The sequence below is a fragment of the Callospermophilus lateralis genome, chromosome 2 (genome assembly GCF_048772815.1).
Source record: "Callospermophilus lateralis isolate mCalLat2 chromosome 2, mCalLat2.hap1, whole genome shotgun sequence".
NCBI classification, from domain to species: domain Eukaryota; kingdom Metazoa; phylum Chordata; class Mammalia; order Rodentia; family Sciuridae; genus Callospermophilus; species Callospermophilus lateralis.
In genome coordinates, this window is record NC_135306.1 from 12878082 (window position 1) to 12904099 (window position 26018).

Genomic DNA, 26018 nt, shown 5'->3' on the forward strand with positions numbered 1-26018 from the left:
AAATAAAATAAAATTACCACTGAAAACAATTACACTGAAATACAGTCATCAAGATATTTCTGAATGCCATGACAGCACAGGCACTTCTTTATCCATGCCTTCAGTAACGAGGTCTGGGTCTGTTATTCTGAAGTATGATGAACAAAATCATCATTTCAAGAATCCACCATCCTATGTCATGAGAGCTTCTGAGATTTCTATAATTTCAACCAAATCAGAACAGCCAAAGCAATTGTAGGTTACTGCCTGCATTTGCAACTGAAGGAATTACAATGTGGCATTTAATTAGATGTTAGTGAAAATAAAGGTGGCATATGTATTCCACCCAGAGACTCTGTAGATCCTGGGAGCTCTGGCCAGGCGCAGTGGTGCAGGCCTGTAATCCCAGCCACTCAGGAGGCTGAGGCAGGAGGATCGCAAGTTTGAGGCCAGTCTCAGCAACTTTGAAAGACGGTCTCAAAATAAAAACTAAGACCAGCGGGGGCTTAAGGGAAAAGGGCAGGATTTGTCCTGGAACTTAGATTCTGGCTGTGCTGGTGGCCAAGCCCTGACCTTCTGGAAGCCTCCATTCCCACCCTCCCACCTCAGTCCCAGCACAGAGGAAGGAAGCCTGTGCCCACAGTTTGGTTGTTGCAGCTGATTCCAAAGCTCCCGGGTGGCTCCAGCTTAACAGAAGCCCCAGAGAAGGATCCCGTAGAGCTACGTGCCCCAGACTGGCCCTGCCGCCTCCCAGGGAACTTGTTTTACATCCTGAAAGAGCAGGGATGACAGAAGATAAATGGCCGGGGAAGGCTGGGGTGGGCTGCGACTGTCTGCACAGAGCCTGCCCGGCCGCCCCCTTAGGAGGAGGAAAGCACCATCAATTCCCCGGGAAGGACGGGTGCCATGAGGGCCACCCACACGCAGCCACATTCGACCCAAGCGCCAAGCCCTCCACGTGGCTGTCCACCCACCTCCCACCGCGGAGAGCAGCCGGGCTCTCCTCTTCCCCGGCGTCCAGGGCCACGTCCAACCCAGTCCTGCCCCAAAGCCTCGTCGCCTGGCCACTGTTCCCGGCAGGGCTGCTCTTTGCAGACAGGTCTCTGGGTAGATTGGGGGGGCGCCCTGAGAGGGACCAGGACCCCTGTGTCACCCTGCCCCTCTGGCAGCAGCACCTGAGGCCCACTGCTGAGGCCTGAGGACTCCACTCGGGAAATCTCTCTGGCCTCACTGAGACCCCAGGGCCTAACTCCAGCCATCTTTACCAGACACCTCATCAACTACCCGATACAGCTCTGTCCCAGCCACGGCTGCCACGAAACTCAGGCAACCCTCGCACCTGTCCTGAAGAGGCAGGAGCTATTATCATTCCATTTTAGCAACAGGGTAACTGAGGCTCCGAGAAGTTAGGTGACTGCCCCAAGAAGGCACAGCTGGTAACTGATGGAGTCAGGGTTCGAGCCCAGTTGGTCGAGCTCCAAATCTCCCCATCAGTAGCCTCCGGCCCCCGAGTGGTCACCCTGCAACCACAGCAGCCAGAGAGTTTCTCTAAAGAAAGTTTGCCAGGCCCTCTGCACCGGCTCCTCCTTCTCCCATCCTTTCCAGGGCTCCCTCACAGCCACTGCCTCCTCGTCTCCAGTCCCCCACTGTCGCCCCCCCAGGAACCCCGCCTGACTCCTCCCTCTGTAGCCAAAAGCCTCCCAGAGCTCCCAGTCCTTAGCGGAGCAGTCGGGGGTCGCCAGCACTTCTGGAGTCTTTTCCTCATCACCTGCCACCGCCACTCTCCCCCAGGGACCCCCAGGGGCTCCTTCAAGCCTGGAGGAAGATCTTGCTGGCAGACAGATGGGTGATGGCATGGCTTGACGCAGAGGCAGGTTCTGGGTCAACCAGAGCCGCTGAGGGTGCTGGGAACTGCAACGCAGCTGCTCCCTGAGCTAAAGGAGCCCCAGGCCAGCACCTCCACCCAGCCAGAGGCACAAGTCAGGAGATCCTCTGCACTCACAGGGGGTGTGAGAAGGCCTCCGTGGCTCAAGTGCAAGGCCCAGGCACGACCTCTGCTCTAGGCTCACTTAAGAAGCAGCATCCCCACCAACGTCCATTTTCCTAATGAATGTGCTTATTCCTCTAGACAGAGGGACACTGGCACCTGGGCCCAACGAGGCCCAGAAAGGATTTTCCCTGAAACACCAGAAGAGCCTCAGAAAGCCTGTGGAGGGACAGCTAGATCAACCTCAGCCTGCAGATGGCTCTAGGCAGCAGACAAAAAAAGCAAGGAAATAAACTAGGAAAAGATCTCCAATCTACCTTACTGAGTCAAAGAAGCAAGCAGCAGAGTGATAGGCGACTTTAAAAAAAAAAAAATTAAACAGAAACATATACATTCTACAGAGCTGAGTGTGTGATTCAAGTGCAAGACAACAACACGAGAAAACACCCTCCAACGGCCTCCCCCTCAGGGCCACCCAAAGGCAACTGCACTCCCAGATCAGCCCTGGGCTTGAGACCCAAGGAGATCAGGACCCACCAACCAACTCTCACAGCATCAGCAGGAGTGTGAGTGGCCTCAGCCTTTGTGGAGACCACATAGGCAACGTGTAACGAAAGCCAAAATCCATCAAATGTCCACTTTAAATCCACAAGGTCCCCCTCTCTGTGCTACCCCCCAGGATAAGCTCTCACAAGCATGTGAGAACAGATGCATAGGGCTGGGGATGTGGCTCAAGCCGTAGCGCGCTCGCCTGGCATGCGTGCGGCCCGGGTTCGATCCTCAGCACCACATACAAACAAAGATGCTGTGTCCGCCGAAAACTGAAAAATAAATATTAAAAAATTCTCATTCTCCTCTCTCTCTCTCTCTCTAAAAAAAAAAAAAAAAAAAAAAAGAACAGATGCATGAGGATGTTGGTGCAACCCTGCGTGGCAGCGAGGGTAGACACTAGAAGCAACACCCATTCTTTGAGTGGAGGCCTGGCTAAATGCATTGGGGACCCTCCTGAATAGGGAACCCCAGAGGGACCCCTGTGCAGTAGAAGGTGGAGATGCCACAGACACGGTGCGCTGTGAGGGTACAAATGTGTGTGTGGCACTGCAGGACATGTGGGATGATCTCCTGCACAGGTAGGTCCCCAGAACAGGAGATAAGAGACTCGGCTTGCAGTCTGTCATGGCTGATTCTTTCTTTTTTTTTTTTTTTTTTTTGGCAGTGCTGAGGATTGAACCCAGGACCTTGTGCATGTGGGGCAAGCGCTCTATCATGAAGCTACATTCCCAGCCCCCGTCTAGAATGTGTGACTTCCCATTAAATAAATAAACGATGGAATACACTCTTATATATAGACATTATAAAGCAGAGCGGGGCGCGGGGTGCTGGGGACAGGGGAGGCAGCTCGTGCGTGGTGCGGGGAATATATAGGAACTCTCTGTACTTTCTGCTCCGTTTTCCTGGGAACCTAAAATTGCTCTGGAAAGTAAAGTCTATTAAAAAAAAGGAAACAGATGGAAAGTCTTTAGAAATTAAAAGCAGAAGAAAACCCTGTCCCCCGAAGTCAGGCTCCTCCACAATGAACCTCCCCGGGCTGTCACCTTTCTTGGGCAGCCTGGCTTCCACCAGCGGAGGAGCAGGAGGGTTTCCTAAAGCTCCGACCAGGGCTCTCCTCTCTGACATTTCCTTCACACCACCTCGTCTGCCTCGTTTTGACATTTTCATTTCGAATGGTTCAAATGTCCTTCCTGAAAGTCATTTGTTGCAGAAGCCCTTGTCCCCAAAATGCAGGTTCTCTGTGGACACTCTGTGTCCTAAGTAGCTCTTTGTAGCCTCCAGGGCTGGCCAGTGCCTGGCACAGGGCAAGGGCTCATTAAGCATGACAGGGCCAACGGATGTCCTCTGGAGCACATTAACATTTCTAAAAGCCCCAAAGCCCTGCCTGGCTAGACGGCTGGGGGGGGGGGGGGGCGGGGGGGCCACTCATCTGGCCTGGAATTATAATTCCACCCACCCTTGTTAGCAGCATTAGCTCAGGGGAGGTGGCTCCCAGGACCCACACCCTGATGTGTGCCCCAGGCCTGTAGCTCACACCACTCAGTAACCACCAAAGCCAATGCCAGCATGAGCCAGAAAGGGAAGGAATGCAGTCGACAATCGTGGAGGGTGAACACCCAGCCCACCCCAGCCCACCGCAGTCCCATGGAGGGCCATCAGGCGGGACAGGTGATCCTATTTTAAGAAAAGCTGCCAGATTTTAACATCAAAGCCTCCTAGTTGTCAATGGAGGCAACGAATCCACACTGAAGAAAAAAACAACAGGGCTGGGGTGTAGCATGTGTAAGACCCTGGGTTGTATCCCAGCATGAGAAAGAGAGAGAGAGAGAGAGAAATCAAACACACACACACCATATAGGTCACATCAAATAGGGCTGCAGGCCAGAGTCAGCCCAGGCGCCCTGCTTCTGGTGGCCTCTGAGAACTGCAGCTCAGAATTCAGAGCAGATATTTATTTATTTATTTATCTATCTATCTATCTATCTATTTATTTATTGGTACCAGAGATTAAACTCAGGGGCACTTGACCACTGAGCCACATCCCCAGCCCTATTTTGTATTTTATTTAGAGACAGGGTCTCGCTGAGTTGCTTAGTGCCTCACTGTTGCTGAGGCTGGCTTTGAACTTGTGATCCTCCTGCCTCAGCCTCCTGAGCTGCTGGAATTACAGGCATGCACCACTGCACTGGGCCAGATATAATTTTTTTTTTTTTTTTTTTTTAGGAAACAAACAAACAAACAAAAAGAATCCGGAGGCTGGGGGTATAGCTCAGTTGATAGAGTGCTTGCCTTGCATGCACAGGGCCCTGGGTTCAATCCCTAACACCACCAAAAAGAAAAAACATTCTTTGGGGGCTGGGGTGTGGCTCAGTGATAGAGTACTTGCCTAGCACTGGTGAGCCCCTGGGTTTGATCCTCAGCACCACATAAAAAACAACAAAACAACAAATAAAATAAAGGTTAAATTCTTAAAAAAAAAAAAAAAAATCTGAAAAGCCTCATTGGTCCTGCCATCCCATTGGCTGAATCAGAGCCCACATCCCAAGACCTACTCGCCACGGAACTCAAACCTCACACCAAAAGGGACTCAAAGGTCAGCCATTCTGGGGACAGGATGTGGACTCTTCAGCTACCAGCTGTGTGACCCAGGCAAATGGTTTCACCTCTCTGAGCTTTGGCTTCCTCCTTTGGAAAGTGGGGGGTGAGGGAGGGGAATGCCAAAGCAGTACCTGTCCCGGGGAGTGCTGTGTGAACGCTTGGTAGTTATGAAGGGAACTCCTGGACAAGCTGCCACAGCCGGGCTTAGCAGGGTGGGGGTGTAGACCTGCCAGAGAGGTACTGGACAGCAAAGCAGGGCTCTCCCTGCCTGCCTTCCATGCTCCAGGGGACAGGGGATAATTAGCCTCAGGGCTCTCACCCGGGAAGGTCTGTTTACAGCAGCACATACCTCTCCAGACTCCCAAATCACCACACAGCAGAAATGAACACTTATTGAGAAATATCACATCCCTGGCACTCTGCTAAATGCTTCTGAGAAGTCCCTGTCTTTTTGCCTTCTCAGCAATCCCAGCAGGTAGCGATTTTTACCTCCCTATTTTATTCATGTATTTACTTGTTTATTTATTTATTTATTCTTTTGTTTACTTATTTATTTTGCAGTACTAGGATTGAAGAACCAACTGCCCTTGGCAGGTGAGAGAATGGGTGGATGGTTTCTTCTTAAAAAAGCATTTGCAGATTAGAAGACAAAGAAGGAGAAAGACAGATGGTGGAGGTAAAGGAAACTCAAAGCCTTAAAGCTGGAAAGTTCAAAACTTGCCCTTGGGGTTCCCCAGTCACCAAGAAGAGGAGGCCTGTTGACATAGGTAAAGCCCTTTCTGGCCTGGCATCACCATCCTGGATGTTAAACCAGAGGGGGTGTCACTAAGCTCCAGGGAGGAGCTGCCATGCTGTGTCACAGCAAGGACCCTGGATTGGCAATCTGGAGCTGACCTTGGACATACCAAGCTGATGTCATCTGCAAAATGTGGGAGAGAAAGCTGGCTGCTGACTTAGAAGGGACCACGCCAGGCAGACAGGACCCAGCACCCCTTGTACACAACCCCAGGGACCCACATATTCCTCAGGAATGTGTCTGCTCCTGACTTGAGGCTTTGAGTGTAAAATTGCATCAGGACCTGGGAAAACCCAGACTTCCAGGGAGGGTGAGCGAGGTGAGCAGACCTTCCTGACCTCCCTGCACACCGTTGGTTTTAAAACTCAAAGTCCCACACCCTGGGAACCCCTCCATCCTGGGCAAACCACGACAGCTGGTCACCTCAAGAGAGGCAAGTCATCTGCTCTTTCATGAGTTCATCTGGCAAATATTTACAAAGAACCTGGGTCGGGGTTCATGGTGGAAGGTGTCCAGGGAGCTGTCAGTCCAGTGGGAAACACAGTGTTTTAGTTAGAACAATTTTAAAGGAGGAAAAGTTTATTTGGGCTCCTGGTTTCAGAGGTCTTAGTCCATGGAAGACTGACTCCATTCCTCGGGGCTCAGGTAAGGCTGACCATCATGGTGGAAGAGTGTGGCAGAGGAAACAGCTCACACGATGCTCAGGAAGCAGACAGAGGTAGACTCCACTCAGCAGATACAAATATACCCCCACAGGCCTTCCCCCAGGGACCCACCTCCTCCAGCCAACCCTACCTGCCTAGAGTTACCACTCAGCCAATCCCACCATGGGGTTAATTTGCTGGTTGAGTTAAGACTCCCATAATCCAATCTTTTCTCCTCTGAACCTTCTTGCATTGTCTCACACATGAGCTTCTGGGGGACACCTATCATCTAACCCATAACATCCACAAAAACAAACAAGGGTGAAAAAAAGTATAAACTGTTTCCAGAACAGCCCCGTTTACTGTGTGGACAGACTCAGGCTCCAAAGCCCTGAGCCACGCTGTGGATGAGGATGAGGATGGTGGCATGGGTTTTATCCTACTTCATTTCTCCCTTCCCCTTACTTTCCGCCATTTCCGTTAAGTGAGGAAATGGTACTGAGGATTGAACCCAGGAGCCCTCCACCACTAAGCTACATCCCCAGCCCTTTCTATTTTTATTTTGAGAGAGGGTCTCATCAAATTGCCGAAGTTGGTCCCCCACTGAACTTGCCATCCTCCTGCCTCAGCTTCCCAAGTTACTGGGATTGAAAATATGTTAAAGTAATAAATAAATAATGTGTGTATACATGTAAATTAAAATGTGATACACATTATAATGAAAAAAAAAAAAACAAGTATTCACGCGGAGACTAACTGCGGGGAGGTCACTGTCTTTCAGACATATGGTCAGGAACAGCCTGACACTCGAGGTGCCAGCAGGAACAGGACATTCCCCGGAGGAGAGGGGCCAGGCCGAGGGGCAGCAGTGGAAAAGCTAGAGGCGCCCTGTGGTCATTCCGCTCAGGACAGCTGTCTGGCCTGTATGGAGCAGGGGAGCAGGACAATGGACTGATTGGTGACATTCCCCAAATACCAGACACCTTCCCTTCAGCAGCCATCATCCTCACCCCAAGAAAACCCCCAGGGAATCAAGGTAAGTCAAAGCCAGAGGTCCCGGAATGGCATGATCTCCACCCCGTGCCCACACACCCATGGTACCTGTCACTGTCTCGGCCAAACCTGTCCCAAGTGGGCTGTGAAACAATCTCTTCCAAGGGGTCAAGTGACATTGGGTCTCCTCCCTCCTGTGGGGAGGGGGTGGGGTGGCCATGGCATTTTAAAGCTATGAACAACTGACATCTGTTAATTATTATCTGTCTGCTTCTGTTTTGCTTTCCCACACCATTGCTCAATCTAGCCAGCAGCCCCAACCCTGAGAGGTGGAAATACTGCCTCCCAACACAGAGAGAATTTGGGGGCACAGAGGCCCCTCGTGTCATAAGTGGAGGGCTCCTGGCCACATGGTCTTCCAGATAGTGAGTGGGGAAGAGTAGAACTCAGGCCTGCAGCAGGCGCTAGGGGTCCTCATCCCGGCCCCCCTCAATTCCACTTATCTGGAGGTACCCACTTTGGGCCTAAGAGGTGGCCATACCCATCAGGCCAGGCCTTCTGCTTGCAGAGCCCCGAGATTTCCATGCTGATCTCCAGTCAATCAAACTGCAAATCCTACGGAGTCTACAGAATGAGCACCCCAAGGAGCCAAGGGCACGGGGAGACACACAGAGCCACGCTATTGTGGTTGCTGGCAGGGGTGTGCTGCACGGGGCCTGCACCCCTCTCTGGCTTTGTGAGGGGACTGCGTTCCAGGCAGGGGAACTCTGAGAACAAGGGTGTGGCCATGGGACAGGCGGGAGGCCACGGAGTGAGTATTCAGGGGGCTGAACTGGGCTGAACCGGGGCTCACAGGAAGGAACTGTGGGCAAGGGGTGTTGGGCCAGAGAAAATGGGGAGGGCCAGAGGATCAGGAGAGTGACCCCATCATACCAAGGTTTAGAGAGCTCCCACAGGACAGCATGAGAGGAGGTTGTGGCTAGGTCCCCCACAAGAAGTGAGGGCGGGGATCGGGCACAGGGAGACGCCCAAGGGGAATGTCCAGAATTGCATGTAGCAAGAGAGAAGGGACAGGAAGGGGGAAAGCCACCTGCCCAGGGTTCCCTGGTGGGGACAGGGTTCAGCAGCCTTCACCCGCAAGGGGCAAGTTGTGGGCTGGGAGGGGGCCACTGTGAGGAAGGAAAGCGGGACGTGGGAAGAAAAGGACTCCACACTGGACAGATGGATGGGCCCTTTTGAGCATCCAGTGACAATCACTTCTCTCCACCTGGAACACAGGAGAGCAGGTCAGAGGCAGCAATTCCCACCCGGGACTGGGAGCAGTCCAGGTTCAGGAAGCCACGGGCACCCTAGGCGTGAGCAGGGCTTCCAGGTGAGAACTGGCAAGTGAGGAGAGGACAGTACCCAAGGTAGGACCCTGGAGAGTCAGGAGGCATGCACAGAGAAGATGTGTGCAAGGACACTATGGGACAGTGATGGGGAAGGCCGGAAGTCCCCAGCTGGAGGAGAGTCAGCACTCAGCAGGGCGAGGCTGGCTGGTGTCAAGCAAGAGCATCACAGGATCAAAGTTCTGGTGCATTGAGCTTCTTCTGCATGCCAGGCCTTGAACGAGAAGCTGATTCGTATTAGCCACCCTGAGGGGACGCTGGGGATAGTACTGCTATCCCACCCGAAAGATGGGAAGGTCTGCAAAGAACAGCTCAGCTACTTGGCTGGCCAAGCCCAGTCCTAAACCCACACACCCCAGTGGCCACCATCTGGAGAGAGGTAGATGGTCAACATTTACTGATGGGTCAGAGGCCAGGATTTTCAGAGGGGAAGGAACTAGAAGGTGAACGGGTGGGGCAGACCGCCTTTCCTACAGGCCAGAGGAGCAGGAGCCAAGGGGTGTCTGGCCGTCGCTTCAGCAACTTCCTCCAGAGCCAGCCCAGGCAGGCACAGTAGGAGCCGCCCATCAGAGCGGAAGGATCTGGAAGACTACAGCAGGGGGTCAGAGCCGGGAAGAACCTTCAGTTCTTGTTCTGCCTTTAGGATCCAAACTTGGAAAACAATGACCACTAAAAGCGATCTGATGACTAAAAATTTTAACTATTACTGAGTTTAGCGACCAGGGTGGAGCCCACAGAGAGACGTGTAAGTGCAGACTTTGACTTTCACCACCAGCACCAGGTCATACCCTGCTCCCTATTTAACTCCATCTATGACCACCTCCACCCCAAATAGGGGTCCTGACTTCTAAGAGCCTTGTCATGGGAGAGAAAAACAAATACTAACGTCCAACCCAAGGAGGACTTGGGGATGATTGAGATCCTCCTCATTCAGTGTCCTCTCAGAACCTAAGACCTAAGCTAGAAAGAGCCGTGTTTAATTCAAAGGAATCAGTCACTAATGGTGGAATTTCGGGCACCAGAGTTAGTCTCAGGGAGCTTGTGAAATCATTACCAAGATCATACCACACTCTGCTCAAGTGTAACGGCATCTTCAATTCTCACCAAATCCTCACTAAAAAAAAAAAAAAAAAAAAAAAAAGAAAGGAATCCTAAGATCTGCCTCCTCCTCCAACATCTCTTCTCTCACAAGCTTGGCCTTAAATAGTTCAGTGGGAGAATTTCTCAGTCTTCATTAAAACAGTGCCTGGCGCATGGTGGATACTCCATATAGATGTGTTGACTCTGTCACTGCAGAGAACAGTTCAGTTTTGTCACAAAGCACTTGAAGTCCTCCTCAGATTCCTCAGAGTGCCAGGAGCCACACCTTCCAACAATTCCCCCTTCGTCATGTGCTTTTGCATTATAATTCTCTTGGTTCTAGAGGGTGCCATTGCACCTGGACAGAAAGGGCTGCCAAGCATGCACATTTGGCCCTTTAAAGTTTGGAAGAAGCTGCCAACATTATTTAGGTTCAACCCAATTGTTTTCAACTTTTCTTTCTTTCTTTTTAATGTACAGGGGATTGAACCCAAGGGTGTTCTACCACTGAGCTATATCCCCAGCCCTTTTTATTTTTCATTTTGACACAGGGTCTGTCAAGTTTCCCAGACTGGCTTTGAACTTGAGATCCTCCTGCCTTAGCCTCCCAGGTAGCTGGGATTACAGGCGTGTGCCACAGTGCCTGGCTATGGTCAACCCTTAAAAGAACTTCTATAACACCCAAACTCACAGCAGCCAGGCATGGTATACACGCAGCACCCACTCTGCCACACCCCACCCTGCAGCCCGCCACAAAGCTAGGGCACAAATTAACCAATCATGGGACTCTTTTCTGCTGAGCCAAGGTGCAGTTGTAGAACTCTTCTCAATGCACAGAGTTTCCCTCTTAAGGGGAAAAATATTTCTACAAAAATCCATTGAGTCCGAAGCGGTGATGTACTCCTGTAATCCCAGCAGCTCAGGAGGCTGAGGCAGCTGGTTGGTACAGCACCCCTGGGTTCAATCTCGAGCCCATGTGCACGCGCACACACACCCACACACACACAAAAATATCCATTGAGTTTAACGACCATTCATAATACGCGTATTGCATGCTATGGGTGGCTTGTTTGTTTATACCTGTGTTTGGTCCTGTGTGCCCGGTTTTCCTGGGGGCTCTCCTTTCACCATTCCCAGTGCAGGGAAGAAGCAGAGCCCAGTAATGGGGGACAGGGGGCAGGGATAGGAGGAGAGAGACAGATATCATGTCTGATCATTTACTTGGGCCTCCTTGGGTTTTTCAAATACATGAACCCAGAAAACCCCTTCAGCTTTGGCCAGCTGGGTGGGGGCGGTTGTCTTTATACCTGGAAAAGCCCTGGCTGGTCCCCACAGAAGCACTGAGCTGGGCACTGAGCCCTGATCTCGAGGTGACAGAGTCCCTGTCCTGTGGGTGCTTCCCGGTCTGGCAGGTGATTAGACACAGACCCAAGTAACAATCACAGCGCCAATTCCAGCTGCAAGCCATGACAGAACCAGAGATCAGGGCCCCTCCCCACGTGAGCCACCCCTTCTAACCCTGGGAATCTGAAGGCCCCAGCCCTGCACTCAGGCCCGAGACCAGCGCAAGGCCTCGCCCTCCACTGACCCCCTAAGTGAACAAACTTCTGCTTCCTCATCGGAGAAGAAGGGGAGATGCCATGTGGCACCCAGGTGGAGGGTGATGGCGGAGTCACGGTGGTGACAAAGGACAGGCCACCCTTGGGGCTAGACCAGAACTGTGCCCTGTGGGTCTGCAGGTTCTTTCCCCCTGGAGGAGGGAGTGGGGAGGAAGGGAGAAGAGGAACCTCATGGGAACCATCCTCATAGGCCCCAACAGGACAGAGATGGGGGAGGCTTCCAGTCCAAGATCTTCCTTCCACATCCAGCGCATTTGTCTGGTTTGAAATTGGGACCCTGCCCGGGAGCACATGCATCCCCCTGCCCTGACACACTGGCTTTTATCCACTGAGCACAGTCACATGGGGCCACCCCCACCGAGCTCCGCCCTTCATGCCCTTCTCCACCCCGGTGCAGCCGGGTGCCCCAGCCTGCCCCCCCTCTCCCAGGGGACAGGGGATGCCCTGGGTGGGGGACAGGACTGGGTCTGCCCAGGAGAAGGGTCAGGCCAATTCCCAGCAGCTCTTCTCCTCAAAGGTTCTCCAGGGAGTTCCCACCACCTCCAGGGCTCTCACGGAGACAGGGTCAAGGCCAAGGCCAGAGTCAGGCCAGAACCAATGCCCAGCACTGACCTGCTATGGCAGGGTGACCCAGCCCACAGGACCTGAGAACCCGTGCTTCAGCTCCTCATTTCCCTCCAGCAAACCTGTCCCCATTCCAGGCAGAGCACACCCACACGCCTTCAGAACAGAAGGAAAAATTCAAAGCTAAAAAAATGCATTGTCTACAACCACCGACTCAGCCCCCACCACCTATCAGCAGCCGCTGGCCGCCAACGCCTTCCCAAAGGCCTTTGTGGGTATTCCCCTGCCTCTGCCCCAGCACCCACTCCTAAGGCAACATTCAGCAGCTCTGAGTTATTCAAATCAATTACTCCAAGGAAGAACCCAGGCAGACAGGCAGCAGAATAAAGACGATAATTCCCACCGGCAGGTAATTGCTCCCCTGAGAATTTCAGATAATAAAAGAGGAATCTAAAAGAAAGCGTTTTCCCCAGAATGGCAGGGGGAAATGTGCATCGATAAACAGAGGCTGCTCCCTTCCCTGCAGCTCCTGCCATCTCCACGGGCTGCGTCCCTTCAGGGGACTCCAGAAGGGCCTTGGGAATCCACCCACTGGGGGTGGGGGTCAGGCAGGGCCCAGTTCAGCCGTGTGGCCTGCTGGGCTCTCAGAGGAAATGCGACTCCTATGTCCTTCCTTGGGCTGGAATGAGGACTGAGGATGGGGCTTCGAGGGTCTCGGACACACAATTGGCAGTTAATCACTGTATTCCATCCGTCCATCTCATCTCCACAAGGCCAAAGGCTCTTCAAGAGTGGGTCTTGGCTGTCACACCCTGCCCTACTTCGCCACCTGGCCCTCTACTCCCATGAAGGACCTGCCAGTGGATCCAGGTGGTGACAGAGGGACAGACACTGGCTTATCTGGAGCCAGTTACTGGGTTCTCTGGGTCTTGGTTTCCTTAATGGTAAAGGGGGCCAGAGCATCCAACTGTATATAGGTGCCTACAATGCCACATCTCCAAGAGCGTCACAAAGCCTGTCACCAGGCATTCCAGGAAGAATGTGTGCTACCATCAGAGGTTGGAGAGGGCTGGGGTAGACAAAGCTCCCCAGGTTTCTTACAGCAGGCCCTCCCAGAGCCTTTACAACTGCATCCATGTTTGGGAACTGCACAAAGCAAACATGGAGCCGTTCTCAACTCCTCTCCTCGAAGCATCTGAACAGCTGAACATTCGACGGAGCACACCTGGGCCAGCCAGGCTGTAGATTCACAGCATGAAAAGGCCACAAGGCACTTAAGACAGAGTTGGCCTCAGGGAAATGTCACGGAAAGCATGGTGTTTGGGATAAGTTCTGAAAGAAAGAGGAGGGAATCTGTGGGCAGGAACGGGGAGGGGACATGCCACACAGCAGGACCTGCCCATCAGGAGTGCAAAGACGGAGAGCTGGGTCACCCGGGGCCCTGGGTGTTATCTTTGGAGAAGGAAGAAGGCAGGATGGGGAGGGCCATAGGGTAAAGAACATGATGCAGTTTGTTTAAGGTCCTTGGGTAAAAATAATGGCCTACTTAGGAGTATTCAGCAAGTGCTAGGCAATTCTTTATGACACCCATGAGGCAGGTTCTCTGTGTCTCTTGCTTTGGAGCCACTTTAAGTGGCTGCTTCAATTCACTCAGCTACTAAGTGACAGGGCAGGGATTTGAAGGCCCAGCACATCCATCTCAGGCCCACTGGGCTCCCCCCTCCACAGGGACAAGGGGCTGGGCAAAAGCCAGCGCCACCCACATCCAAGTGCAGAGCAGAGTGGCTGGCTCCCTGTCACCCGAGCTTCTCCTGGTGCCTTGATTCTTTATTTATGTTCCATTGAATGCACTTCTCAAATCTGTTCATGGGTCACTTGTTCTAAATATTTAAAAGGAAGTCTTTTCCACTATCCATCCATGAGTGGGCCAGAAGGTGCCAAAACAGCAAGTTGGCACGGAAAGAAACACGTGGCCAAAGCCACCAACATCCTCAACAAGAATTATGTTTCTAAGCATGTGGCTGCGGCTTGATTGACGGGCCACGGAGCTGCTCTAAGTGGGAACAGGCCTCTCAGGAGAGGGAGGTATCATCACTGTCATCAAATACATCTCAATACTCATCTCGATCCCCGTAAAGAAGGCACCAGGCCACTTCCTGCCCTTGCACTGGAAAGGAAGTAAAATTGTGTGCCTTAATTCAATTAGGTAATTAACTAGAAATGCACAGAGGAATTCCAGCTAGGACATAAATGCTTAAAATCTCTGCGCCTGCCGGTAGGTGCAGAGGATGTCAACAACAAACAGGAACTCGGGCAGGAGGGGAAGGCGGGGGCAGTTGAGGTGTGTCCCCCGCCAGGGCGGTTGATAATGACAAGCACTTACCCCATGCCAGCTCTGGGATAAGCACTTCGCAAGCATGACCTCACCCAAGTCTCAAAACAACCCGGTGACGGTGACGTAGGTGGTACTATTCTCCCCCTTGGGTGGAAACTGAGGCGCAGGCAGGGAAATGACCTGCCTGGGGTGGGGGGCGGGTGCTGGGAGGTGACAAACCCAGCTCCGATACCAAATCCACATCTCCTTGCTCCTGGGTCCTTCTTGTTCCCTCCCCAGGAGCATGTCCAACAGAGAAGGGGCTCTGGCAATGTCTGGGCCCAATGGGGAAACTGAGGCAGGGTTAGACATCTCCTCGCCTCCCTGCAGGTCTTGCCCGCCGGGCCTGGGTGCTCTCAGCTGACTTAGCTACGTGGCCACCACCAGGGACAACCAGGTGAGCTGGGGAAAAGTGGGTTTTGCAATCCTGGTCTGCAGCCACCTGGAAGACTGTCCTCCTGGGCTGGCTCCAGGCCTGTTCCCCTGGGAAGCCCCCTGACCCTTCACCCTGTCCCTGCTGTCTACACAAGCATGTGGCCTCTCCCAAGGCGGGGCGTGTTCTCCCTCTACGGGGGACTCCAGCGTGGACCCTTGGGAAGGAGGGAGGGAGGCAGGGAGCAGCCAGCTCAGACCCCTTGAGTTCCGCCTGGGCCAGCAGGATGCTTCAGCTGACACTCCCTGTACTGGTACCAAAAACCACAGAAACAGCCCGAGGGGCGGGGTGGGGGGCGCCAGGAGAAGGAACCCTCCCAGCACCTCGAAGAATCTTCTTCTCCGTTAACCCTTTTCTCTAGCCACCAAAGCCGCTCCCTTAAAATCCCACATTCAGAAGCCTTTGGATTTGGCTGATCTGAGTCCCTGTCCAGGTTTACAAGAAAAGTAAGTAATTCAGGCCTCTCCCTACCCGGAACTGCCTCTGCCGGAGGAAGGGAGTTCTGGAAAGCAGCGGGGGCCTGAGCATCCCAAGACCACAGCTACAGCAGTCTTCTTAGAGACCCTGGTAATAATAGTGCAAATGATAAGCCATTACAAAAACAGGAACACCCCGTGTGCTTGCCTGTGGACCCAGCATCGTGCTCTCCTGGTCTAAGTTACCTGATGCCCACCCCAGGAAATAGGTGTCATGGTCCCCAGTAATAAGTTAGGATGGAGAAGGAGGTAGCTCTGCCTGAGGTCAAATGGCTGGTATCGCGGACCCAGGTCTGTCTGAAGGACCCAGGCCACACACCCACCTCCTGCCTCTCCGCCCTTCCAGGCTCCCTGCAGTGGAAACAGAGGACTGGGCTCTTCTGCCACCTCCCAGCCCAAGCCCCGGACTCAGCAGCCATCAGATCCTCTTCCAAATCTGAATCAACACCTTGCTATTGGTCACTTCGCTCAAAGAAAAATGCCCCCAGCAGCCCCCCTGCCTTGAAGGTGCCTGCAGGGGAGGATGGGAAAGAAATGAAAAACAATCTCAGAAAAGCCAACAAGCTATAGGGATGGAAAGAAATGGACTCAGGCGGTGAACCCCTGTGTCTTCTGATGTGTCTTTCCTTCCATGGCACCTGGATATAGCCATACCTGCTTCCCTCTGCTCCCTCTCCCTAGCTGCTCAATGATGGTGCTGAAGTGGGAGTCGGAAATGAAGCCAGTGTAGCCAAGGACTTCTCATTCACCCCCTTGCTACCCTCACCCGCTTCATCACACCTGGCCTCTCGGTAATGATACTTTCATGATTCCTCAGGAGGCATTCAAGCAGCTAGAGGGCAGAGCAGCAGTGCTTGATGCAGCAGGCTGTGGAGTCGGGAAGACCCGCATTTCAAACCCTGACTCTACCCCTTCCCGGCTGGGTGACCTTAGGGAGTCCGTCCTCCTCTCGGGACCTTAGTCTCCTCGTCTACGGAATGGGAATGATAACAGAACCTCACAGTCTGGAGCCGGGTGCAGTGGCGTATCCCTGTAATCCCAGAGGCTCAGGAGGCTGAGGCAGAAAGATGACTAGTTCAAAGTCAGCCTCAGCAAAAAGCAAGGCACTAAGAAACTCAGTGAAACCCTGTCTCTGAATAAAATACAAAAAAGGGCTGGGGATATGGCTCAGTGGTCGAGTGGCCCTGAGTTCAATCCCTGGTAAAAAAAATGAATGAAGTGGGCTAGTTCTTGGAGAGCCTTAAACCTGATGCCTGGCCCATGGGAAGTACTCAGAAAGCATGAGCTGCTAGGTATTTTTATTATAGCCCAGAGAGGTCATGCACCTTGGTCAGGCTCACACAGCCAGTGTGAGACACAGTGAGAGCTGACATCAGGTTTGGGCTCTAGTCCAAGCTCTTCCCTGACTTACAGCCACCGTCCTGGGAAGCTGTCAGATGGCACAGCTCAAGTACTTATGCCCCAGTGGCTTCCTCAGGCCGACAGTTCATGGTCCAAGTACAAAGTCCCAACCAACAGGTCTGTTTTTCTTAGACACACACACACACACACACACACACACACACACACACACGTCAACAAGTGGCTCAGAGTGAAAGTTCCCCACCTTGGCACCCTCCCCGACCCAGAGGTGAGGAGTGATCTCATCCCTGTGACTAAGCCAAGGCCGACGCCAGGAGCCCTCTCTGGGAACCCAAAAGGCCTGGCACTGCTGGCTCCCAGCTCCAGAAAGAGCCCAGCCTGAGAAAATGGGGTGCTCACCGAGCTGGGACTCCCTGGCCCTTGGGTGGGAGAAGCAGGGTGGCCCTGAGCACGCACGTAGCCGAGGACAGCAATGGCCCTGAAGGTGTGGGTGGACAGCCAGCTCCACCATGAACACTCCTGAAGGGTCAGGCAAACCCGGGCCTCTGACCACCCGGTCCTAAAACAGAAGGACTGCACCAGAGGGTTTCTCATGGTCTGTCCAGCTCAGGTCTGGTCCAGCTCCTGTCCTGACCAGCCAGGGCTAGCGGGCAAGGGACACTCGGACGTTCAAAGGAGAGGATTCCGGACCAGCATCCCCCCGAAAAAGTAACACCTGCCCTGTTGTCCCCACCAGCCTTCCCTCCTGCCGCCTGGACTTGAACACAGGTCCTGGGGAGCAGACACAGGTGGTCATGCTGCTGAACTGCGGGCACAGTCCACAGCCAGAAATTGGGCCCAGGCCCCCGTGCGCTCTTTAAAGCAGGCCCTGCCTACGTCAATGGCGGCCCAGCCACTCAAGTCAGATAATGGAGCCAGAGGGCTCTGCACAGCCTCAAGTGTGACACGATCCCCAGGGATTATGGTGTCTATTTTTAACTCCCCACATCCTGGCCGAAAAACAAATCCCTCACACGCCCTGCAGATCCCTATCAGGGGGCTGACTGAGCCTTTTGGGAATTCTCTCCTCCCGGAAGCAGCGCCCGCTTTGATGGCTTCCCTCTGCCAGGAAAGGCCCCGAGGTCTGTGCTCCGGCCACCGCCAGCTTCCATTATGTCTGGCCGGGTCCTCACGGGCCCCAGCAAGCAGCCGTCTCCTGGTGGCCTCAGTCGTCACATATTCTCCAACTAGTGTCAGCCAGATGGGTCTGGAGAGGCGGAGGAGGGCCACTCTCTTCTTTCGGTATTCATTTACCCCATTTCGCCTCCCAGTCCGTCTCTGACAAGGTGGGTCCTGCTCTGGGGTCACCTAGAGGGGACAGCCATGGGGCACCGGGGTGGATGCTCAGTCTAGGTGGGGGACAGGGCAGGACAGGTAGGCTGATAAGGTGACGGTGAGGACAATGAGGGAAATATTCAGGCTGGCCCTGCCAGCCTCCAAATGGGCAAGAGATTTGTGGGGTCCGAACGCAAAATCAGCCACCTGTCTCCTGTCTCTTTAGAATCCCCAGCACCCCTCAAAAATGCTCCAGATGCTTTGTAACAGACACCAGCCACCATGGCCTGTGAGGGGATGGGGACTTCCTCCATTAGTCAGAGCTCTCCGGCCGGGCCACCTGGCCCACCTGTGTGGGTGTTGGTCAAATTCATAGACATTGCCCATTCCCCTGTCCCACCTCCTGACATGCCACTGCCTGAGTTTACCCCCGTCTAATGACATAGCCCAGGAAATGACCCCAACATGGAACTCTCGGAGGAAAAATGCTCCCTGACTGGTAAGTCCTCCATACAGTCAGCCCACTGGATTGCGGTGAGCACTGGACCGAGGGAGGGAGGAGCCTCCTTCTGCCTGGGGAGACTGGCCCAGAGTCCCCCCTCTCAGAGCCGGTTTCCTCCGCAGAAAGTCAGAGGAGCCTGGATTAAAAAGACCCCGAGTAAGAGCACTCTACAGACAGTAATGGTTTGTGTTGGAGGATGAATATCTGTCTTCCTTTTCGTTTCTTCCACTTGGGCCTATGTGGCTGTCAACCCTCTCTGAACACAGGGTAGAACAGTCATATGACCCCTCTGTGCCCCTGGTGTCACATCCATGACCCCACAGGCCTTTCCTAAAGAACCAGGTGAATTTTGACTGTTCTCATGTGAAACTTGAAGTTCAGCCTGCAGGAGGGGACTGACAGGTGGCTTTGCCACACCTGCTTCCAGGCCTGCCCATCCTTGAGGTCACAAAGTCAGAACAGACTTTTAAAAGCAAATCAGGGCTAGGGATGTGGCTGGTGGCAGAGCTCTTGCCTAGCATGCATGAGGCAGGACTTCCATCCTCAGAACCCACGTACACACATACAGCAGATCAAGAATGAACCACAGGTTGGGGCTGAGGTTGTGGTGGAGCACTTGCCTAGCCAGTGCGGGGCTCTGGGTTCCCCAGCACCACATAAAAATAAATAAACAAAATAAAGTTATTTTTTAAAAAGAGCCTAATATGAAAAAAAAAAAAAAAAAAAAAAGAACCAAAGAATACGGAATGGCTTTCTGCAAAAACCCGAAGAAACCCTCTCTATTCCTCAGCTGGAGCCAGCCCAGTCCGAGGCATGAACCGAGAGACTCCCCACCTGATCATGCGGGGAGCTGGGTGCAGGGAAAATGCTCTGAGTCAAAAGCAGCCTGGTTCAAAGCCAGTCCAAGGCCACAAAGCTGGATGAGCATGTACTAGACTAAGGAAGGCCCTTGCCAGGCCACACCCATTATGTGGGCACTAAGATGACACAAGGCCAGGTCTGCGGCCTCAAGAGGTTCAGAGCCCATCGTGGGAGACAGACAAGCCCACGGGGAAGTGTAGAGCAGGTCGGCTCATCAGAACTCGAGCCAGCACTGAGCAGAGGGCAGCCCACCCTGAGTCGGGAGAAGAAACCCAGTGGAGGTGACGTTTGTGCTCGACCCAGAGGGGAGTAACAATTTGGGTATGAAGCAGTGGCAGAAGGCGCCTTGAGGGAGTCACAGGCAGAGACCAGGGAGCATGAAGTCTGAAATCTGAGGGAGACCGACGGGGAGGAAAGCCGGAGCCAGACCCGAGGCCTTGCTGGCCAGGGCACACGGGTCTCCTGCGGTGGGTGGGCGACAGAGAGCCATTCTTGGAGAGGAAGAAGACTCGGGTAGCTCTCAAGGGCCTGCCTCAGGAGGCCAGGCTGCCAGGGCCCCCCCCCCCCCCGCACGGGGAGAAGGCAGCTGGGTGACCTCAGCCAGCTGCTCCAGGGAGAGGTGAGAGCCGTTCTGTCAGGGCTGGAGTCAGGGAAGGCTGAGGAAGCCCCAGGAGAGGCATCGGTAGCTTGGGAGGGAGAGAAGGGGCCCTGCACAGCCCGCTGGTCTCTTGGCCCCAGCTACTCTAGACTGGAGGGGACGCAGCTGGGCTGTTCCCAGAGCCCTGATCTCCCCACTTGGTTTCGGTCCAGGACCCCCACCACCACTCTCCGCGTGTTCAGAGCCCAAGAGACTGTTTCCTTGGGAGGTGAGCAACCTCACCCCACCCTGGGCTTCTCTGGCTGCCCTTCCCTCCGCCCAGTGCTCCGGGCCCTTCGCACCCCATAAGGTCCATAAGAGCCTTTCTGGCTGAGTTCATCACTCCCAGTGCGGCACCCTGCTGCCTGACCCCACCCGTCCCTCTTGTCCTGAGCCCATCAGGACTCCCTCTCCCCAGAACTGCAGGCCAAAGTACAGCCCATGAAGGTCAAGGTTGCCAGAACCTTAGGGACCAAGCTGAATGACCTCAACTCCACCCCCTTCACAGCCAGGGATGTGAAGAGAAGACCAGTCCTGCCGGGGATCACACGGGGGTCACACAGCCGATCACAGCCCAGGGCTTCCAGCTTCCAGACAGGGGCTCTGGCACCAAAGCCTGGTGGTGGGGAGCAGAAAACAGTGGGGTGTGGGATACAGCACAAAAAAGGCCAGCGCACACTGTCAGGGACCTGAGTTCCAGTCCCCACCCTGCCACCTCCCCCGCCCCTCCCACACACATTAGGGCTTTGGACATGTCACTGCAGCTTTCTGGACTCCAGCGACCTTTTCCATAAAATGGGTGTTTAATACTTCTGTGCCTTCCGCAGGATCAAAGAGGATAAAACAGAACAAGCCCTCTCTGCAGAGCAGAGCCGGGAGCCGGAAGGCGACACTGCTGAGATCTGTGTAGGGGAGCCCTTCACCCCACAGCCCTCCCAGCCAGCCCAGTCCAGCCCAGCCCAGCCCAGAGTCCGCAGATGACACATTTCCCCAGAGCTACCCACAGCCAGCAGAGCAGCCCTCCAGAGAGAGAGGGATTTCTTTCTACCAGATTCAAACTGCAGATGTGCACATGGCAGAACCAGCCCATTCCCCTCCCCCAGAGATTCAGCCCAGCTCCCCATGCCATGGGAAGGTCAGAGGCCACCGTGGGAGGATGGAGGAGGAAGGTATGTAGGGGAAAAGAGTCCTGCCCTCCTCTCCAAGGTACCCCCTAACCTGACTGAGAAACCCAAGCACAAGGACCTCACCCAAGGTGTGCCAGACCTACCACAAAGCAGAAGCCAAGGTCCTGGGGTGGAGGTGGGGGTGGGGTAACAGGTCCATCCCCCTGCACATCCACTAGTAAAATTTCACCAGGCTCCTTTGTCCCCACGGCCTACCCCAGAGCCCCAGACATCCACCCGGGGACTCCCACAGACAGCAATCACCTTGCTGAGGGTGTAAGGGCATGCCCCTTCTGAAGTGGGGAGGAAGCCCCAGAAAGAAAAAGCAACCAGCTTAAAAGAATGATGCCAAGACTGGAGTTGAGACTTCTTGGGACCTGCATGCCAAATTCTCTTCCAAAGAATTCCTTACTGTTATGGTTCTCAAACGGTGCTGTGCAAGAGAATGGCTTGGAGAATCTTTTTCAAGGCAGGTGCCTAAGTCTGGAGTAAAGATGAGGAATTTGCATTTTAATGGGTGCCTCCCCCCCATTCGTATGATGAAAGTACCTGACACACACCACAGGCACAGGAGCATGCGCATGAACCATGAACACACACACACACACACACACATACACACATGCATGTGCTCACGTGCACACACCTGGACATGCATGAAAGAGTGGGAGGAAATATCATGAGACGCATGGGTGCTAATCCAGAGGCTGGGTTTGGGGTACAGCCCAGACCTTACTGGCTGTATGACCTTGGCTAAGTCCCCTAGTCTCTCTAAATCTGTTTCTTTATAGGCAAAATGAGGATAAAAAATGATCAGTCTCATGAGGTTGTCTTAAGGATGCAAGGAAATGTGTGTAAAGCCTCTAGCACAGGCCCTGGCATATAATAAACACTCAATAAATGGTGCTGTGATCATTGCCAAACTCAGTTCCAGTGTGCTGAATGCCTGAGGATAGGAACAGAATGCCAGGCACCAGGAGACCTCAGTGAATAATTGAGCCAGTAAGAGATGCCCGAAGGGTTGTGCTAGAATCAGTGGGTAGAAGTAACAGGGGACACAGATTTCTGCTCTAAACAGGAAGAAATTTTTGATAGACTAGAGATGCCCAATCATGAAACCAGTTGCCTCGTGAGCTCACTGTTACTAGAGGATCCTGGAGGAAAAGACTAGATGTTCACCAGGCAGGGGTGTGGCACCAGGAAAAAAAAAATGAGGAGAGGGTGGCCTAGATGATCTTGAAGGTGTCTTGGGGCCAGGTTCTGCAGGTCAGCCCCTCTCCCCATCATTCTGGTAATTGGTTCCTTGGCAGAAGCCAAGGTCCTGGGGTGGGGGTGGGGGTGGGGTGACAGGCCCTGATATTTCTAATCGTTACCCCCAAGGATCCAAAGGGAGCCGAGGCAAGGCCTGACACTCTTGGCATGGTAATGGCAGGGAAGAAAATGGGTGGGGCATTCTTCAATAACATGTGTCCCCAAGGGTGTGCGTGTGCATCCCTGCACTTTCCTCAAAGGGGCTGCTTAAGAGAGTCTGGGCTTTACTCATTCTGAAGAGAGGGGAACCTGAGGCAGGGGGTGCTTAATCCCTCAAGCATCAAGGTGGCTCAAGGTCCAGGGTGCAGACTGGCTGCTCAAGCCTTCTGTATGAACCAGGTGCCTTCCACGATTACCTCACAAATGTCTCGCTAAATCCCACTGAGATGGGACTTTAGAGCTCAGAGAGGTTAAGAATCCCACCCAAGGGTTCCCAGCTAGCAAGCAGAAGGGTCTGAGGTTTCAATCCAGATTCTCCGGGCTCCGAAACTGGGTGTTTGGTTTTACACTCTCAGATTTATAATCTCAGATAAAGAAAACAAGAAAGGAGTTAATGTTTCAGGGGGGATAATGTTTGATTATGATCTTCATTAGTGACGAGCTATCTACCTACCCACCCATAATTAAAATTAAGATAGAATCCCATCTTCCCCCGCAGGGCAGAAAGGGCAGGTGTAGGGCCAGGCACACACCAGATAGTTCAAGTGTGAACCATCCAACAACCAGAAAACCCTGATACCCTTGCCCCCAGGCTGGGAGCCGGAAGCTAGAAGGTTTTGGTCCGGTTTCGCTCTGTTTTGCTCAAGGCATTTTCATGGAGGGTGGGGTTCAAAGCAGACAGGAAACAGAAAAGACCTCACTTCAGCCACCTGCCCTCTCATAACTGAGAGCTGGCTAGGTAGAACAACAAGAATACCCCAAATTTGGGGGCCTCGGGTTGCCTTGGTGGGGTGAGGTGAAAGGGTTTGAAGTTTTGGGAGACTCCTGGCCACCTCAACTTCTGCTGGTGCGGGCCCCAGTTGGGGTGCCTTCCTCGTGACACTCTCCTCTCCGGAGGACCCAGCGGCAACCCTGAGCCCCGAGGTCAAAGATAGAGGGTGACGCTCAGCAAAGTTTAAAGGGTCAACATTTGGTACAGAAGTCCCCGCGGGAGAGGAGGCTGTAGGTAAAAGAGGGGTAAATAAAGCAAAGCTGCGGCCCACTCCTCAGTCCTGCACCCCAATACTTTGCATCCGAGCCCCCAGCTCCTCTCCAGCCCTGGACCCGGCTCGGATCCCTCAAGCCTGCAGAGCCCCTCCGCCTGACCCGCGGTCGCCAGCTTTTACCTCTACGCGCCGGCCTGGCCGCCGGGCGCTGCCATCCCAAAGGCGCCGGAGCTGGAGCCACCCAGGGCCAGGCTGGCGAAGCCGCCGAGTCACTGGCACGCGGGGTCCCGGGGTCCCAGGGCGGCGGCAGGAAAGTTTCCGTGGCGCCAGCTGGCTCGAGCGAAGCAGGTCCGGCAGGAGCGCGCTCCCGTCGGCTCCGCACCTCCCCCGGCGCCGCGGCTCTCCGGCTCCCGGACTCCCCGGCCACCGGGCCAGCCCGGCCCTGCCAATCCCAGGCCCAGCCGCCTGCAGCTCCGCCCGCCCGGCCGGGGGCCGAGCAGGGGCGTGGAGGGAAGGGGCGGGGGCGCACCTGTTTGGTCAATCGACCCCATCACGGCCGCCCCGCCCCGGCCGGACTGGGCAGGGCCGACCCCTCTGCGCCCAGCCCGAGCCCGAGCCTGGGCCCCGGCGAGGGCCCGGGATCCAGGCGGAGCTACACGCCCCCTCCGCTCCCCGGGCCTGGCGCGATCGAGCGCGCCCGCGGCTCAGCTAGCCAGCCGGGGTCCCTCCCCTGGCTTTAGCTCCAGGGCTATAGGGGTAGGGCACCGAGCGGCGGGTCTCGACTTTGCTGACAAAATCACCCCTCTGCCAACCCACAATGCCCTCCCGCAAGGATTTAAGGATTTAAGGATTTTTTAAGGGGTCTGCTGACCCCTTAAACTTTCCAGTGCTTTCTGCTTCCATCTGCAGCTTCTGGCTCTAAGGACCTAAGAGAGGACAAGAACTTTGGAAAAGGACAGCACGCAGAGGTGTCACCCGGAAGGCACCTCGACACTTGCACCAATGCAAACTTCCGAGGACCCCAGCTGGCTCTGGCGATCGTCTCGCGCATTCTTGCGATCGGCTGTGGCGGGTCCCCCAACTTCTCTCGGAGACCGAGAAATATTAAACCTTAACGATTTTCTTGTCCCACTTTCCAGACAGGAACACTGAGGCCAGAAGGGGGCGAACCCTTTTCGGACCTGATGGCGGGACTGCCACTTTTTCAAACTAAAGGTGCGTTTGCAGAGTTCTCCTGGCTCCCCCCCCCCCCAGCCTTGTACCGACGTCTGGGTCCGCCCCACCTGGGCCCTGGCAGTGGCCCCGGGGTCGGCGAGGCAGACCAGGCTCCCTGCGAGTGCCCCAGGCCTTACCTCTGCAGCAGAGCGTGTCCTCGCAGAGCGCGCTGGCCGGAGGCCCCAGCAGCGGCAGGGAGGCCCAGGCCAGGGCGCGGGAGGCCGTGCCGCCGGCTCCCATCCCGGACGGGCTCTGCCGCTCCGGGTCCCGCGGGCCTTCCACCCTCCGCGGCACCTGTGGGGCCAGCGCTGTGCCCGCGGTCTCGGCTTCGGGGTCAGTCCCCGGCCAGGCCCGGATGGGCGCTGAGCAGGGCTCCCTCAATTCCTTGGTCTGTCCCGGCTCCGACTCCCACTGCGGCGGCCCGGGCAGGGCGCTATTTTTAGCGAGAGCTGCTCTCCCAGTCCGACAGACAGAACCAGTTAATTCGGCCGCTCGGGAAGGGCCTGCATAGGGAGCTCCCCGGAAAGGCAGCCGCAGCTCTGCTGAAAGCTGATCCTTCGCATTCCTGCCTCTCGAGGCGGGAGGGCGGGAGGACGCCTCTAATTCCAGAAGGAAGCTGCCGTCCTCTCTGAAGGCAGCCCTGGGCCCAAGCTCACGCCCAGGTTGGCTCTAAACTGGCTCTGAAATCTGGCCTGACCTCCTTACACCGACCTCAAGACCTCAAGCTTCCTATGATGTCTCACAACGTGCACACCTGCAGTCCCACCCTTCTTGCTGATCTCTGGCACTAGGAAGTGCCCCTGAAAATGGGGTCTGGGCTCCAGCATCTGCTCACCATCATCACTCAGAAGCTACTTGATGAATGAAGGGGAAGAGGAGTGAACATCAGATACAGGGTCTGTAGACCCTGGACAATAAAGAATTCACGGACAGGGTGGACAATATGGGGTGAATAGATGGGGGTGGCTTTGAAAGCTTGCAGAAGATTTTGAAATCTTACAGAACTCCACATCCAACACTTC

At 54.5% G+C, this 26018-nt stretch overlaps 1 protein-coding gene across 6 annotated transcripts in view; it reads right to left on the bottom strand.

The window, feature by feature from the left end:
* Dab2ip (DAB2 interacting protein) overlaps positions 1-26018 on the bottom strand; it is a 183066-nt gene that overhangs the window by 136089 nt on the left and 20959 nt on the right. For 2 of the 6 annotated variants that reach the window (XM_076845552.2, XM_076845556.2), the window contains exon 1: positions 15479-15497. The exons of 1 other annotated variant lie outside the window; for it this stretch is intronic. Coding sequence is in view for 1 of the 5 variants with exons in the window: in XM_076845542.2 (XP_076701657.1) it covers positions 25134-25236 (103 nt within the window). In the remaining 4 variants the exon portion in view is untranslated. Of the gene's footprint in view, positions 1-15478; positions 15498-23961; positions 24222-25133; positions 25402-26018 lie in introns of those variants that run through there. 3 more of the 6 variants (XM_076845542.2, XM_076845555.2, XM_076845544.2) reach the window with 3 other exon arrangements.